Genomic DNA, 15690 nt, shown 5'->3' on the forward strand with positions numbered 1-15690 from the left:
CGAAAAATAAATATTCTAAATTAATAAAATCGCAAACGTAGGCTTTCAATTACAAAACGGGCCCTCAAAAAGATTCTCATCATATTAAGGGTTTAAAATGTGGGCTTACATTCCCCCCTCCCTCTCTTCGTCTTTCTCCTTCAGATTGCTTAGATCTGTCAAACTGTATGTTTATATTTTGATACCGGCAAGATTTGGTGTGTTTTTAGCAGTAATGTTATCAAGAAATACACAGCGATTAATCCGTGCATTTTGCTCGAATAGCAATGCATCAAAACTGGTAGATACATACGGAATAAAGTCTCGCTCCCGGTGAAATCTCCCCAAATGCAACGGTTTTATTTTCAGGCTGAAACAATCGCTACGACCATCGGAGGTGTTGATAAGACAAGCGTAAGTGAATTGCTCACCACCGTGCCGCAGCTAGCAAAGTACACACCGGACCAATGGCAACAAACTCACAAACTACTCGCCTCCGAGGGTCTAGAAACGGAAAAGATTATCTCCATCATCGGCGGTCATCCGAGCATACTGACCCGACCGACAGAAAAGATCGCCGAGAGTCTGCACTGTTGGCGGTCGTGTCAATTTGGCGATTCAAACATGAAGGTGCTGATGGCGGCCCACCCGTACCTACTTGACTACACAAACCATGGCCAGCTGTCGCAGCGAGTCGCGTTCCTGCATTCACATTTTGAAACGCGCAAAAACGTGTACCGACTGTTTATGAACGCGCCAAATCTGCTCGTGGAGGAGCAGCGCGAAACGGAGGAAAAAATTGACTTCCTGATGGAAAAGATGGGCCACGAGGTGCTAGAGGTTGTGAAATCCTGCGCTTTCTCGCATGACCTTGAACATCTGCGCTGCCGGCATACGTTCCTCGAGCGGCTAGGGCTGTTTAAGCCCCGGTCGCTGAAGGCGGACCCAAACACTCCGACGGGAAATCCGAAGCTACACCAAATCACGGACACCAGCGATAAACGTTTTGCGGTAAAGGTTGCCTACGTCACGCTGGAGGAGTATGAAGTGTTTCAAGAGCTGTTCCGTCGTGAGATGGCCGCGGACGATTATGAGGACTGGCAGGATGAGTTCGATGGGGAGGACGAATCGGAGAACGAGTCGAATAGAGACACGTATCGCAAGAAAGGTAGATGAATGCAACATTAGCAAAAACGTTACAAATAGTAAGGTATAAGTAGCAAAAAAAGAAATTATCATGAGCAGCTTTTTGCTTATGTAAACACAGATAAAATAAAATTTAAGAAAATAGCAACTTTTCGTTGATAAAGGAATATGATTGGTTTCTGTTGCCTGGTGGCAAAGTATGACTCATTTATTAGACTTTTCTTTTAAGCGAATGATTCACTGGCATGCATCATACAATCAACGCTTGTATTCAATAGTAGTAATAAAATAATCGATATTTTTCATTATCCAATTAGAGCAGTTGCTTGTTTGTTTTGTTGGCGTGTGTATAGGTGTAAATCTTCATGGCGCAAAAATGGTGCAAGGCGATAAATAACTTGCTCACAGACAAAAACACACATCGATTCACATTTCACAGCTCGTTCCGTTTGATTTTGGCATCGAATTCGCGAACCATCTTCGCGAAATCCTCGTATCCCGAAATGTTTATCGCCTCCTCACACTCAAGCCATTTCATGTCCTGATGTTCGTCAGAAAGCTTAGCTTCCTGCGATGCATTTCGTAGTTCCGCCAGCCAGTAGACGACTACTTTGTCGTGTCCTTTTACCTTGTAGTGCAAGGTACAACTTTGTTTTCGGTGAATATTCAAATCGCTCTCCTGGTATCTGATGATCGCCAAAATAAATAGAAAAGAGAAAGCCACAAAGCATTAGTAAGTGAACAAATAAGGAAATAATAAAAACAACAAGAGGAAACGTTGTTACCCAGATTCTTCTGTAGTTTCTCGCAAGGCTGTCGCGTAGTCGTCTTCCCCTGGATCGACGTGACCTTTTGGAGGAGACCAGTGGTGCTGGCCATACGAGGCTTGTAACATGAGATATTCGATACGTTCGCACAGTCGACGAAATATGAGGAAGCCGGCAGCCCGTTTTGCCATCTTGCTATCTTTGTGTTCAATGATTGAAGATTTAAAGATACCGGAGTAACCGAAAAGGGTGCAGCGGCCGAATGGAGCCTAAGAAACACGGGAGAGATTCAACACCAACGTAATACGTACGTAATCCGTAGGAATTCGTGATTATTGAACTTTGTCCAATGCAATGCGGCGCGCTTGAAACGACCCGAGAAACTGCGGATGCACCACTATGAAAAACAAAACAAAAAGCATCTGTCTCTACCAAGGCAATGGATTGAAGTAGGTTAAATCAACCGCCACAGCTTGACAAATCGTTATCAAAAAAGATTGGTCATACAGTGATGAATGATTTTAAGTTTAGAAAGAAAGGACACAGAGTATTTCAGTGATTTTTGAAGAGATAAAAATTTCAGGCATTTGCGCAAAAGTATCCCGATAGTCCCGAACGGTCAATCCCGAACTTGAAATGTAGATCTTTTTGGCAATTGTGACGTGAGGCTCTTCAGCCATCAAAACAATGGCTGTCAAACGCTGACGCCTCATAATAAAAAAAAACATCTTGCGGCAAAACAACAAGAAGCCAATCTACTGCAGCTTTCGCAAAGTTTACGTATTTTTTGGTCACTATGTCGGGCCAATTTCCTGGAGGATACCAGAGCCCCAGTGGCCATCGTGGTAATTACAATAGTCCTATAATACAGCAGCAGCTGAACCAGATGAACGTCCCAAACCAAATGGGCATGATGGGTAAGCAGCGGAGACGCTTTTACTACGTATTCCTTGAAGTAACAATATCATACACAATGGCTCACAGGGTTCAACCAAAACAGTGTTATGAACAACCAACAAATGCAAGGTGGTCCAGGACAGGGTGGTCAGGACATGGGCATGAACCAGAATATGATGCAGCAAACCCACCAGCAGCAAGGTCAACCCCAAGGAATCCAATCCAATCCACAGCAGATGCCTAGCCAGCACCAACAGGGACAAAATCAAATGGTTGGTCAGAATCAACAGCATCAAGGGCCACAACCATCGCCCCAGATGGTCATGCAACAGTCCGGAGGCAATGTAGGACCAGGAAACGTGATGAACTCGCAAACTCAGCAAAACCAACCCCCACCAAATCAACCGGGTGCCGGGACCGCCGTTCAGCAACAACAAAAGGCAGAATTTAACCTGCTTTCGCTATGTCGCATTGGGCAGGAAACGGTGCAGGACATTGTGAGTCGCTTCCAGGAGGTGTTTGGCATTTTGCGTGCGATCCAACCACCGAATGGCACAAACCAGGGCCAGTTGTCAAGTAACGACAAGAAAGCTAAGGTGCAGGAACAGTTCCGGACGATCCGGTTGCTGTTCAAGCGCTTAAGATTGCTGTACGACAAGTGCAATGATAACTGCCAGCAGGGTATGGAATATACGCACGTGGAAAGCTTGATCCCGTTGAAAGGCGAATTGGAACGTTCCGAACCGGTCCACACGGAGGAGTACAAGAAGGCACTACAGGAGAACAGAGAGCTGGTTGCGATGGTACAGCTGAAGAACAAACAGTTGCGTGAGATTATAGATAAAATACGACTCACGATATGGGAGATTAATACCATGCTTAGCATGAGACGATGCTAATTGGGAAAGTTTTTTAACGGTGTATTGTGTAGATCTAAGCCCTTAGCAAAAAAAATAAACTATTGCAGTATACTCATCCAGCTGTATCACAAATCGTAAATGTCGGACTCCATTTATATTTTCCTGAACCTTTGTAGTTTATTGTTCAATTTAAAAATCAAAGTGCTTGTATTTCGATCAATAATTCTATTATGTTCGTGTCCACCATCTTTATGGGTCTAATGTTATATCAACATTACTGAAAAATCGTTAATATTCAACAATTTTTAGAATTCCATTGTACAGTTTGTTTCTTTTTTTTAAATTTAGGAATGGATTCATGGATATGCAATCTTTTATTTGGGTTTTTTAAGCGCTTCGTTATTCTACAAACCATGAACTCCGTACAGTGGGGCCGTCAGTTCGCTACGGCGCAACAAGACCTGGAAAAGTCCATACTCTTCAATCATTTGGGAAAAGCTAACGGCGCAACAATCGGAGCAGAATCTTTTTAAGAACCTCATAGGGAGCTTAGGTAGGTAGAGGTTACCTTGTGATCAACGTGGTCATTATAATATTTCAATTAGAGCTACTGAATCGGATATCGATTTTAAAGCAAAAGAGACTGTAGAGTAGTAGCTGTTGGCTGGAGTATTGTTGAGTTATAATGTAATTTCCCATGCTTTCCAGCATTTACTGAAACTTAATTTTTGAAAAACCAGAAATGGAAGATACACCGGATTGAGATAGCCGAGATATTATAACGAGCCTCAATATGAGCCACCAAAATTATCAGCAGCAAGGCACCGAAGGAATCCTAGCCGACTTGCCTACCAACCAACACCAGCAAGTACAAAATCAAATAGAGTGCCGAAATCAACAGCATCAAAGACTTATGCAACAGTGCGGGATAGGATCGGGCAATGCGATGAGTCATTCAGGCAGCCAGCAAAGTAAACTTCTGTCGAACCAACTAGATGGTGGAATTGCCGCTCAATGGCAATATCAAAATGAACAGTTCAACGTCCTCTCGTTGTGTCGCACTGGACAGGAAACGATGCAGGACATTGTTGGTGCCGTCGAAAATGTTTTTAACATTTTGCGTGAGATAGAACCACCGAGCGACATAGATCGTGAAGTGTCGGTTAACGACAAGAGAGCAGAGCTGCAGGAACAACTACAAACGGCCGGATTGCTGTTCATGGATTTGAGATTCCTAATGACAAATATAACGAAATTTGCCAGCGGGACGTAGATTGCACACACTTGGAAAGCTTGATCCCGCTGAAAGATAAACCGGAACATTCCGAAACGCTCCAATCAGAGGAGTACAAAATGTTACTGGAGGAGAACCGAGAGCTGGTTGCAACGGTTCAACTGAGGAACAAACAGTTGCTGGAGATCACAAATATTTTACATTTTTGAAGCGGTTAATGTGACATGAATATGTATTAATTTATGCTATAATATTCTTACATAAAATGTGTATATAAACATAACCTACAGAACATTTTATTTCGCACGTAAAAAATTCAAATTTGTTCAAATGTCGTATTTTGACAGTGCACCGTCTAGGATCCCCAACGAATCGTTGCACATGCACTCAGAAAGAACATCGCATCTGCGCTGGTATGCATGCTGTCAAAAACATGGAACGAAAATAACAACAAACGCGAACAAAAGAAATTTCTCAAGCTGTTGTGCACTTCGTCATCGTCGTCGCGTCGTAAATTTGCCTTCTTTGGCTTTGTCATCATCTTTTCTAATGGTTACGGGATTTGTATCTGTAGGAAAGTAATCAATTTCGTTAGTAATGTGTCATAGTGTCATAGGTTTAAATTGTAATTTATTACTGCCCCAGCTCGTACAGAGTAGAACGTTTTACGTGTGCTACAGCCTGACCTATTTCAATTCGTAGGAAAAAGTGTAGTGAAAAGGGATAAGGCCATCGCAGCTGTTTGTGAGGAACCCTGGGAATCGGTAGAATATTAAAATACACCGCCAGTACTGCAGAACGATACATCCCCGAGGCAGTACCCATCTGGGTTCCATATTGAACCAAGCAAATGTTATCTACGCAAGGCACCAAAAACAAAAGATAACATGGACATGCTTGACGCATACGTTGGTTACGACTTGAGTAGTTGCACCGAACCGGACGACATTCCGAAGACCAACGAAACGGTTTGGTTGCTTGGAACGCAGTATAATGCCACCGATGGTAATCTTCCCCAGCCAGGAATGCTGGGTCCAGTGTGTTTCCGGTAACGCAAATGACGCATCTACAAAATTGCATTTCTTCCCACGACAGACCTCGAAGCCATACGGGATGATGTTCAATCGCGACTATGGTGCACCTACCGCCGGGGGTTCGTCCCAATTGGAAACACCACGCTCACCACGGATAAGGGCTGGGGTTGTATGCTGCGCTGCGGTCAGATGGTACTGGCACAGGCATTGATTCAGTTACACCTCGGACGCGATTGGCGTTGGAGTCTAGATAGCAGGGACGAAACCTATCTCAATATTGTGAACCGATTTGAAGACAGCAAGCAAGCACCTTTCTCACTGCATCAAATTGCTCTGATGGGCGATTCGTCGGAGGAAAAGCGGATTGGCGAATGGTTTGGTCCGAATACGGTTGCTCAGGTGCTCAAGTGAGTGAAAAAAAACCCTTTCCAAAGCTTTGTCAACAAATTGAACGTTTAATTTCGTTCATTTTGCAGAAAATTGGTCAAATTTGATGATTGGTGTAAATTAGTGATTCATGTCGCTTTGGACAACACGCTAGCCACTGATGAAATACGTGAGTTTGATTCCAGAAATATTGTAAACTACAAACAAATTGACACACAGAGATGATAATTATTATTTTACCAATGCAGTGGAATTATGCGCAACCAAGGAACCGGACGCATGGAAACCCCTCCTTCTCATAATTCCACTCCGATTGGGTTTGAGCGAGGTGAATCCTATCTACATCGAGGGACTGAAGAAATGTTTCCAGCTACCAGGCAATTGTGGAATGATTGGTGGTCGACCCAACCAGGCCCTCTACTTCATCGGTTACGTTGGCGATGAAGCGCTCTACCTAGATCCGCACACGGTCCAGCGGGTAGGTAGTGTCGGTGATAAGCAGGAATCAACGGAACAGGAGCAGGACGAAACGTTCCATCAACGGTACGCTAGTCGGATTAAGTTCGCCTCGATGGACCCATCGCTGGCAGTATGCTTTCTGTGCGTAAATCGGCGCCAGTTTGAACTGCTTGTGGCACGATTTAACGACAGTGTTAACGGTGGCGGAAGTCAAGCCTTGTTCGAGGTCACGAAGACGCGCCAAGCACCGTGGACTCCGACGACCACTTCGTCCGCGTCGTCGCGCAAGAATAGTGGACCAATTGAGGCCTTCAATGTGATATCTGCCACAGAAATACCGAACGAAGGTAAGTGTGTTCGTTCGTATTTGGTGCACGATTTACGTATTCAGACGCATTTTTTTTTACTTTATTGCAGAATTTGAAGAGGTGGAACCGCGCACGTTGGATGATTCAGACGAAGAATTTGAGATTATCGCTTAACTGCAGGAAACCTTGCTTAAAGATCCCCGAAACGAATTGCGCAATATGAAAGCATTTGCTTTTCTTTAAGCTTCTTGCTTTTACCCGGAACCCCAAACTGAAGCTGCCCAAGTGTGCAGAATATGTAACGTAAGTGGCAGGGCACTGTTTTGATCCTTGCATCTCGTGTAATTGACCACAAATGGTGGGTTTGCTACGATAGCTTTTACGTTGTTTTTATCCATTTGAATAGGTTTTTGTTTGCAAAATCTTGTTTATCAATCATGACTGCACCTAGTTTCGTAGTAGGCATTGATTTTTTATTCTCAAATACAATTGTGTTTTCCACTCCGCCACATGATTCTTTCCGTTTGATAAAGTTTAAAAAGAAAAATGCAATCAGCCAACCACAACAATGAATGGATATGTTTCAATAAAATCTCGCGCAATATGTTTATTTGCTAATGCAGAAAAAGTAAATTGTATTGTAATTTCCACATCAATGTAAAATATGTCCTCTTTTGTTACACTGCTACCACATTTGGGAATGCATTTTGCTTCGATATGACCAACTTATTGTGCTGATAGCTTATATATCCTTTAATGCGGCTCTCGTAGATCAAATTAGCCACTATGCAGTGCGTCTCATCGATGGACACGTCTTCAACACCGGAAAATTGCAGTGCGGTATGTATGGCGTCCATGTCGATTTGATGTGTCTCCAGAATTAGATACACCTTCTTAATCAGATTCCGGTAGGTAATGATTTTCAGCTTTTCCACAATCAAATACACACCTGCGTTAATTAAGAACATTTCATGGCGTCGGATCGCTTCGTCGAACTTCCGTACGTTGCCTTCCTTCACGGCTGCGGCCAGATCGTGGAACTGGAGCAAATTGTACCGTTCCAGTATTTCTTTCCGGGGCATATAACCGAGCAACATTTTAACCGGCGTCAGATAGATCAGAATCAATCGCTTGTTCTTGGTGAATCTTCTCGGGCAGTTTTCGAACGCAAAGGTCAAATACTCTTCCGCACTCTTGAAGTTCGAATCGTACATTGCTTTCCGTCCGGCGAAGTATTTGTACGTTATACGTTGCGCCAGGCTAAAGCTTTCCTTAAAGTTTGAACTATCGATCGCCCGGATGAGGGGTTTGCACAGGTGCAGCTTGTTGATGCGAAAGTACACCTTCAGCAGTTGGTTGACGAGATTTAGCATGCCGAGTCGCTTGGTTTCCTCGTCGGATGACCGCGTATCGCCGGCGCACACTCGGAAGCATGACATTAGGCTTTCCGCTGCTTTCTCGAGAATTTCCCCAGCCTTCGAGCTCTTTGCGTGCATCTCGCACTTGGCCGCCAGCAGTCGCAGATCGATCGAAGTCACGTACATGATCGGTAGGACCCAGTTCTCTTCCTTGATTTGTTGTAACATTTTCACCACCGCCTGGATGCAGCTTGTTTGATGGCGATACGCTTCGTTGTAGTTGGGCGTGCTAGTTCGCATCAAATGATACACAGTCTTCAGGTGTGCGGTCACAATTTCGTCCAACGGAGACACGAGCTGGCGACTAACGACGGCATCGAGGTTCTCTTTGTGGAGGTTGGGATTGTTTACATGACTGTCCTGTAGGGAAAGGAACCGCGCGACCGCCTGACCTTCCTGTGCGTTCCACACGCGCATAATTTTGGTGAGATAATCGTTAAGATACATGATACCGGTCCGATTGTACAGTTATTTCCGTTCAAAACTTTTAATAACAATTCGCAACAAATTGTGTTGATACCGTTTACTACCCGACTTGGTAGGCGGCAATTTTTAATAACAAAAAACTGTCATTTTCCCCATGGAGTGCATTGGGTGTTCAAAAAAGTTTTGTCAAATCATTGACCTCGCCTACTCCTGCTGTCTTTTCGAACCAATTTCGTTGCTAGAAACAAGAAAGTTATTAGAAAGTCGCTTTTACGGTTTTACTCTAGTTGTACTAATTTGTTTCCATGTTCGTTAAGAAAGACTATTGCTACTGATTAATTATGAGTTTAAAGTAATCAACTATGCCTTATGAATGTCGGCATATCGATGTTTGTAAACAAAGCCATCCCGCATGGTTTTCACTATTTGCGAAGTCTCAGTTCGTTCGTTATACTTTCCGAAGCAAATTCTGATTGTACACCTTAAAATGGGTGTGCGTGGTTTAACAACGTTTATTGCATCCAAAGCGGAGATTTTCCTGAAACCATACGAGCTCCACGACACAAACTTAGTGATCGATGGGGATAACTTATGCATTCAGCTATTTAAAAAGAGTCAGCTCACATCGACCCCACTGGGAGGCAACTACGACCTGTACCATCGGATTGTGTTGGATTTTTTCCATATACTCAGCATGTGCAACGTAGTGCCGTACGTACTTCTGGACGGTGGTTACGAGGCACGGAAAATGTACACCGTGAAAGATCGTTTACTTCAAAGCACTCGCTTCATGAAGACCATGAACCATGGAGCGATCACGAGCACAAAGCCTTTGATGCTACGGGAGGTATTTGTCGATGCCCTACGGTGCGCCGGAGTAAGCTTTATGCGGTGTCCGTTCGAAGCAGACGACGAGGTAGCTATCCTAGCGCGTAAACTCAACTGTCCCGTCATGAGCTATGATTCGGATTTTTACATTCACAACGTGCAGTACATACCGTACGTGACCATGACGCACAAGGTGTACCGCAAAGTGACCGATAAGGAAGGGGAAAACTTTGAAATTGGCATCGTCGAGTGGAACCGGTCGAAATCCAGTGCAAAGAAAATGGAGCGAGTGAAATTTGTGGCACAGTATGGCGACGAAAGCGTGATCAATAGCGACGCGGCGGAGACGTACTACTACCTGGATTGCTGCATGTACACGATCGACAATTTGATTGGGCCAGATGTTCGGTTGGCGAAAGACATGATTCCTATGTTTGCGGTATTGCTGGGCAACGATTACATTGAGCGGAAGGTCCTTGCACCGTTCTATAGCACGATAAGCATTGGACGCGCGAACCGTGCGACGAGCAAACAATACAAACGGATAAAGATAATTTTGAAGTGGCTTCAAAATCACACGATTCAGTCGGCTACCCGAACCATTCTCAGCCATGTGCGGCAGGAAAGGAAAAGGCACGTGTACAGACAAATTCTGACGGCGATGCGTGGCTACAATTGTGAGGATTGCGTTTCGTTTCGATATTTTGGCTTTACCGATACCGTGTTGGAAGATGAAGAAATTGAAAGACACATTCAGGATGTTTTGGAATCGGATGATGACGACAACGATACAGATGCTCTGGCTGGCGAAAATGAATTCCTTGATGAGGAGGAAGAAGCGGAAGCATCGATAAACGAAGAGGAAGAAGGATCGGATGATTCTGGAACTGAACCAGAGGAGGAAATTGATAGCTGTGACAATGAAAATGAAGTCGAAAACATTGAAGATCGCCAAGCGAACGCACAGCAAAGTTCTGCAACGGACGAGCAGGACACGAATGACGAAGATTTGAAAAGAATGGTATCATTTCGTAACAAGTACACCGATCACGGTTGGCCAGAATGGTTTAGAGAGCTGTATGGTGGTGCAAAAGTGCCTCGATTTTTAGCAGACCTGTTGCATTCGAATGTGTACATCCACTACCCACAGGTGGAAGATATTACCAAACCGGACAGTAACACAATCAGTTATCCGATTTTAAGGACAATTTTTGCTCTTCTGAAGAGCTCATGTAGTCGGCCGGTGGATGCCTTTAAGTATGTTTCAAGGAGGGTAAAGGTGCCTGGTTTGCTCTACGTTACGTTCAAAGACGTCAAACTTCCTGACGGAGTTCGGTTCGATCCGGCATCGGCGAGTAATATCGGCGTTTTAGAGGAACTGTTTAAAGACTCTAAGATCGACGCGTGGCACGATCTGTTTCAATCGATCCTGATCCTACCAGACAACTTGCAGCTTTATTTCCTCATCATCATCTACTGGGCGACAAACTGCAAGGATGCTAACGTGGCGCACGTGCTGGCATTGATCGTGTGCATTTTGCAGCTGCAAATTATCGATCCATCGTTGAAGAGTAAAAACCGGGACGTGAAATTATTTCAAACACAGCATAAGGCCTATCTGGAAGAGCAGCGGAAAGCACTTAAAATGGTTAAAGTTGGCAAAAGCAAGGAGGACGATCAAACGGAAGAATTTAACCGAAAATTTTACAACCAGCTAAGTAGCACCACCTCCCGTTCGGAACTGATGCTTGCGTACGAGCTGCTCATCGGGCACTTTACACCGAACGAAAAACTGAATCGCAAACACACATCCATCGATCGGGAAATTGTGCACACGTTGGCCGAGTTTCAGTCGGTGTGCCATCACTTTTCTGCCCTGGTTCCACTGCTCGGCTATCCGTTTGCGAACATTCGCATGCATGAACTGTACAACAGCATGTTCGTATACAACCTGTACGATACCATGAAGTCCCGGGCGAACCCCATCGAGTACGCCTGCACTACTTTCTTCCGATCGTCGGCCAAGCTGCAGTCCGCGCTTCAACGGATGTGCAAGTTTGTAGAGAAATATGTTCCGGACTTGCAAGAAAGAAGGCGCACGGTGAGAGGTAAAGCAAAAGTGGCAGGAAAAAAGAAGACCACCGTGGTTGATAGTAAACCTGTGAAGCAGAAAAGTACTCCGACTAGGAAGCCAGGCAAACCGGACCCTGTAGGTCAGGAGAGCACGAGTGAAAGCGATAATGATGGTTTTATTGACATGAATAATAAATTCAGCCAACTTTTGTTGGCTTCTTAGTACGGTTTGCAATTAAATTTAGATTTATAAAGTAAAGATATGTTGTAAAGAGATATATTTTCGTTAAAAGTACTTTTAGTTTTGAATAAAATTTGTTAATTTTAAACTACCTCGTTTACCTATCTTTTTGAACATGTGGATAATTCAAAAATATGCTTCTCAGCAGTACTTCGAAGGGGGGACCATATTTAAACCACGCCTGCGTACACACGACGCCATTGTATGTGTGTCCATCGGATCCCCATCAGTTTCGTTCATTACAAAAAAAAAAAGTTGGCCCTGAAAAATGCGAGTGCGTTAAAAGAATACCGCCAATGTGTGCGTGTTGTATTCCCAAAAATTTTCTCAGGGGTCAAAAAGAGGCGAATATCGCGCAGTAAACATCAAACTATCGCAGCAGTTTCATACGGGCAAACAATCCGTACGCTATCCCGGACCGGTGGTCGACTGTTTTCGCTGTTCGTGCCAAGAGACAATTGTGCCTGAAACGAGAGGGCCACTGCCAGTGGAGTGTACTATCGCCACCGATGTTCAATCCGTATCTTTATCAACAAAATTTGCTTGCGAACAGTCCGTCGAAGGGATACGATGAGGTGTACAAGTGGGACAGTGCTCGGTGGGTAGAGGCGGCCGAAGGTGTGGTACCGCCGGATGCCGTGGTCGGCGGGTTCGAGGGTGGCGAGTACACCTACATTGGGCGCTGCAAGCATCACAAAACCATCACCCCCGGGCGCATCATTCCGTCCCGGAAGGCGTGTGTGATTTCGTACGATTGCCGGGAGCATGAAAAACACGACTATCAGGTACTGTGCGGGTACCAGGGACGGTTCGTACCGAGCGCTCACGGATACATTCCGGACGGAGCGTTGCGGGCCGGCGTGACGGAACACGGCAAACCGTTGTACATCGGATTGGTGCGGCTTGGGCTAACGTCGATCGTGGGCAAGGTGCAGCCCGATCACTGGTGCTGCTACATTTCGATGGACGAGTGGGAGAAAAAATATTTGGAGTATGAGATCTACGTTTCCGTCCACGACTACAGGGGACCGTTGGATTCGCCGTAGGGGCAGACCGGCCTGCTGCGCCCATATCTACCTCAGTGTGGTGATCGATCGATCGAAGGTTTTTGCCTGTTGTCTGGATCGTGAAACGCAAAGATGTGGAAGACAAAACGCTTGTGCTCTTAATTGCCTTTAATATTCAATAAAATTAAATACAGTTAGCATCAGCCAAAGCAGTCAAATGCATGTGTCTCAGAGTGAACCAAGATTAAACAGAGAAAAATCAGATGAATCATGTTCCGCAAGTAATATGTATATAAATGCTATGAGGAATCTATAAGAACCAGTTAAATGCTTTCTTTTGCTTAATACCATGCTTGATTTAAAAATTTTATTCAATCAATTTCGATCATATTCTAGAACAGCCCTACGATCGTTTCATAATGTTATAAGTGGTACCTATCATTCATAATATTGGTAACGAACCCTTTCGTTCTATGATTTTGGAACCATTTAGGGTAAATTTATTGGATATCAAAGTCGTCTCTGGTTCCAAGAAAATAATAAGACTCCTTTGGAGTTCCAACCGGAAAGGATTAACAGACAAAGATTTCATAATCTAAAAATCCCATTGCATCACCTTTGTCGGAAACATAACAACATCTGTGAGAGGGATGTACATTGCCCACCAGCGTACTACCTGCCAATATCACTCGTCCGATATACAAAGTTTCGCCGGCTTCGGATTGACCCGCCGGGAAGGCATTGGGTGGTATTTCATTGTTTTGCACCGGGACGAACCTTCCATTTACATTTATAAGCACTTCGAATTCTCTTTTAGGCCAAACCCTACCATCCCAAACAATAGTGCACGTTCTTTTTGATGGATCAATTACGCCCGGAACAATCCTTCTGTGAAGGTTAGTTCGGCCAATATACAGTATTTTCTCTGATGTACTGCTTACGGCAGGGACGGCATTTTGTGGTACATTGTCAAAAATGTAATGTACCCATCCACTGGTTGATGGTGGCACGATAAGGTTTGCAGGGTTTGTAACTTCGGGATGTACGGTAGATCCAACGAAAACATCGTATTCTACGAAGGCCCGCTCTTTTCCATCAATAGAGACATAGCACACCCTATCATGGGATCGTTGTACCTTTCCATAGTAAACCTGCCCGTTGTGTTTCACTCGGCCAAAGTGCAATGGTTCACCCTGTTCCGACAAACCGGCCGGCGTAGCACGCAGCAACGTGTTCGAATCACTAAACGGCACGAATTCGCCAGGGATGCATAGGATTTCTCCGCATTCTTTAGCGTGTCCTTTTCCACCCCACACGATAAAAAACTTCTTTTCCGATGCATCAAAATATCCTGGGGTCATGGATCCCTGGTACTCCGCCCGGGCAAGGTATAGTTTGGTTTTCCCGCGTCTTTCAATCTCGAATGCATGCGGAGGAATTATGGACCGGCTCCTTAATCGAACCCATTGCAGCTGATGCAACTTGTCCCATCGCAACAATCTAATGCGTGAAAGAGGCTTCGGTCTTTCTTGGGCAGGAGAGATACGGGTTTCATGAACTGAAATTATAAATTCGGGAAAACCCGGTTGAGATGAGTCATGGTTCTGAACTCATTGTGATAACTTACAGTGATTCACCATTGTCTGGTCATTTAAATTTATCACGCATGTGCTTGAGCAAATGCTACGTTCTATGGCGAATATATTATTCAAACACGGCGGCAGTTACGGATAATTGTTAAACTTTTCCTCGCAGTACGCCGAAGCTTCTGCAAACACCGAACTGAATCGTAAATACCAAGTACTGTAGTTAGAATAAGGTGGACTCCTATTGATCATGTATGACAACGCGACAATTCACAAGCAAAACAAGCGTGACAACAGAGGTCTTTTGAATCCATTTTGGCCAGTTCTTAAATTCAAATTCATTAAACTTAAAACAAATGTAGAAAAATAAAAACCCATTTTTCTCCCGTTCACCAATTTCTTTCTTCATATCTCCGATTATTTCACGCGTATGTGTTTTCCTAATCTTTTAAAATTGTTTATTTTATTTGTCTGTAATTTGTAAGTTGAAAGTGTATTCGGCTTTCTACGGATTACAGCACAGGAACCAACAGTACCAACCGCAGGTGTGGCCACAGGACCGGAACATTTGATGACCAGTAAACTTTTCCATTCTTGTGTACGGTGTTGGTCGAAACTCGAAAAACAATAAAATATGAATTTTTTAAACACCAAATTTACGCTTCCTTCCATCAGAGGGTGCGGTTTCGATTGGGACTCGAGCCCACGCGGCCGAGTGCTCCTGAAACTGGTTCTTCTGATGGTTGACAATTCATTCTTTTGTGTTAAGCGACCGGATGATATCACAGAACGAAAGTCAGAGTTTATAACAAAATATATTGCAAATCTGTTTGAGGTACCAACTGTTTCTAGTAAACATTATAACAAACCACTTTTGAACAGGGCTTTGGCGAGTTTCCTCAACCTTCACTAATAAAAAAGGCCCAAAAGTTAATCATTCAATTAAAAAAAAAGCAGGCTATGCCCATTACTCCTGGCCAAAGTTCAAGTTTTACCACCAATAAACATCGGCATAGTCTTCAAACCCCGTAGTTGGTGGT

The 15690-nt window shown here is 44.2% G+C and overlaps 9 protein-coding genes across 9 annotated transcripts; 6 read left to right on the forward strand and 3 right to left on the reverse strand.

The window, feature by feature from the left end:
* Positions 1-163: 163 nt before the first annotated feature.
* Positions 164-1183, forward strand: LOC131281165 (uncharacterized). Its single transcript, XM_058310424.1, has 2 exons — positions 164-280; positions 349-1183. Exons 1-2 carry the CDS (start codon positions 215-217, stop codon positions 1153-1155), a joined length of 873 nt encoding a protein of 290 aa, XP_058166407.1. The 5' UTR covers positions 164-214; the 3' UTR covers positions 1156-1183.
* Positions 1184-1305: 122 nt separating this feature from the next.
* On the reverse strand, positions 1306-2275 carry LOC131294859 (bis(5'-nucleosyl)-tetraphosphatase [asymmetrical]). The gene is made up of 3 exons (XM_058322911.1): positions 2204-2275; positions 1911-2091; positions 1306-1811 (listed from the first exon to the last, which is right to left on the reverse strand). Exons 2-3 carry the CDS (start codon positions 2081-2083, stop codon positions 1559-1561), a joined length of 426 nt encoding a protein of 141 aa, XP_058178894.1. The 5' UTR covers positions 2084-2091; positions 2204-2275; the 3' UTR covers positions 1306-1558.
* Positions 2276-2624: 349 nt separating this feature from the next.
* LOC131294946 (mediator of RNA polymerase II transcription subunit 30-like) lies at positions 2625-3782 on the forward strand. Its single transcript, XM_058323001.1, has 2 exons — positions 2625-2809; positions 2877-3782. Exons 1-2 carry the CDS (start codon positions 2689-2691, stop codon positions 3686-3688), a joined length of 933 nt encoding a protein of 310 aa, XP_058178984.1. The 5' UTR covers positions 2625-2688; the 3' UTR covers positions 3689-3782.
* A 660-nt stretch (positions 3783-4442) lies between these two features.
* LOC131293440 (mediator of RNA polymerase II transcription subunit 30-like) lies at positions 4443-4922 on the forward strand. Its single transcript, XM_058321517.1, has one exon. It carries the CDS (start codon positions 4443-4445, stop codon positions 4920-4922), a length of 480 nt encoding a protein of 159 aa, XP_058177500.1.
* A 613-nt stretch (positions 4923-5535) lies between these two features.
* On the forward strand, positions 5536-7358 carry LOC131282472 (cysteine protease ATG4B). The gene is made up of 5 exons (XM_058311949.1): positions 5536-5888; positions 5979-6324; positions 6394-6473; positions 6553-7110; positions 7181-7358. Exons 1-5 carry the CDS (start codon positions 5771-5773, stop codon positions 7243-7245), a joined length of 1167 nt encoding a protein of 388 aa, XP_058167932.1. The 5' UTR covers positions 5536-5770; the 3' UTR covers positions 7246-7358.
* A 278-nt stretch (positions 7359-7636) lies between these two features.
* Positions 7637-9020, reverse strand: LOC131282471 (PCI domain-containing protein 2 homolog). The gene has a single exon (XM_058311948.1). It carries the CDS (start codon positions 8934-8936, stop codon positions 7749-7751), a length of 1188 nt encoding a protein of 395 aa, XP_058167931.1. The 5' UTR covers positions 8937-9020; the 3' UTR covers positions 7637-7748.
* A 382-nt stretch (positions 9021-9402) lies between these two features.
* On the forward strand, positions 9403-12078 carry LOC131285782 (protein asteroid). The gene has a single exon (XM_058314641.1). It carries the CDS (start codon positions 9403-9405, stop codon positions 12037-12039), a length of 2637 nt encoding a protein of 878 aa, XP_058170624.1. The 3' UTR covers positions 12040-12078.
* Positions 12079-12406: 328 nt separating this feature from the next.
* LOC131281273 (uncharacterized) lies at positions 12407-13257 on the forward strand. The gene has a single exon (XM_058310549.1). It carries the CDS (start codon positions 12567-12569, stop codon positions 13101-13103), a length of 537 nt encoding a protein of 178 aa, XP_058166532.1. The 5' UTR covers positions 12407-12566; the 3' UTR covers positions 13104-13257.
* Positions 13258-13569: 312 nt separating this feature from the next.
* On the reverse strand, positions 13570-14841 carry LOC131294982 (uncharacterized). The gene is made up of 2 exons (XM_058323038.1): positions 14692-14841; positions 13570-14622 (listed from the first exon to the last, which is right to left on the reverse strand). Exons 1-2 carry the CDS (start codon positions 14702-14704, stop codon positions 13637-13639), a joined length of 999 nt encoding a protein of 332 aa, XP_058179021.1. The 5' UTR covers positions 14705-14841; the 3' UTR covers positions 13570-13636.
* Positions 14842-15690: the final 849 nt, after the last annotated feature.

This window comes from Anopheles ziemanni, chromosome 2 (assembly GCF_943734765.1).
Source record: "Anopheles ziemanni chromosome 2, idAnoZiCoDA_A2_x.2, whole genome shotgun sequence".
Lineage (NCBI taxonomy): Eukaryota > Metazoa > Arthropoda > Insecta > Diptera > Culicidae > Anopheles > Anopheles ziemanni.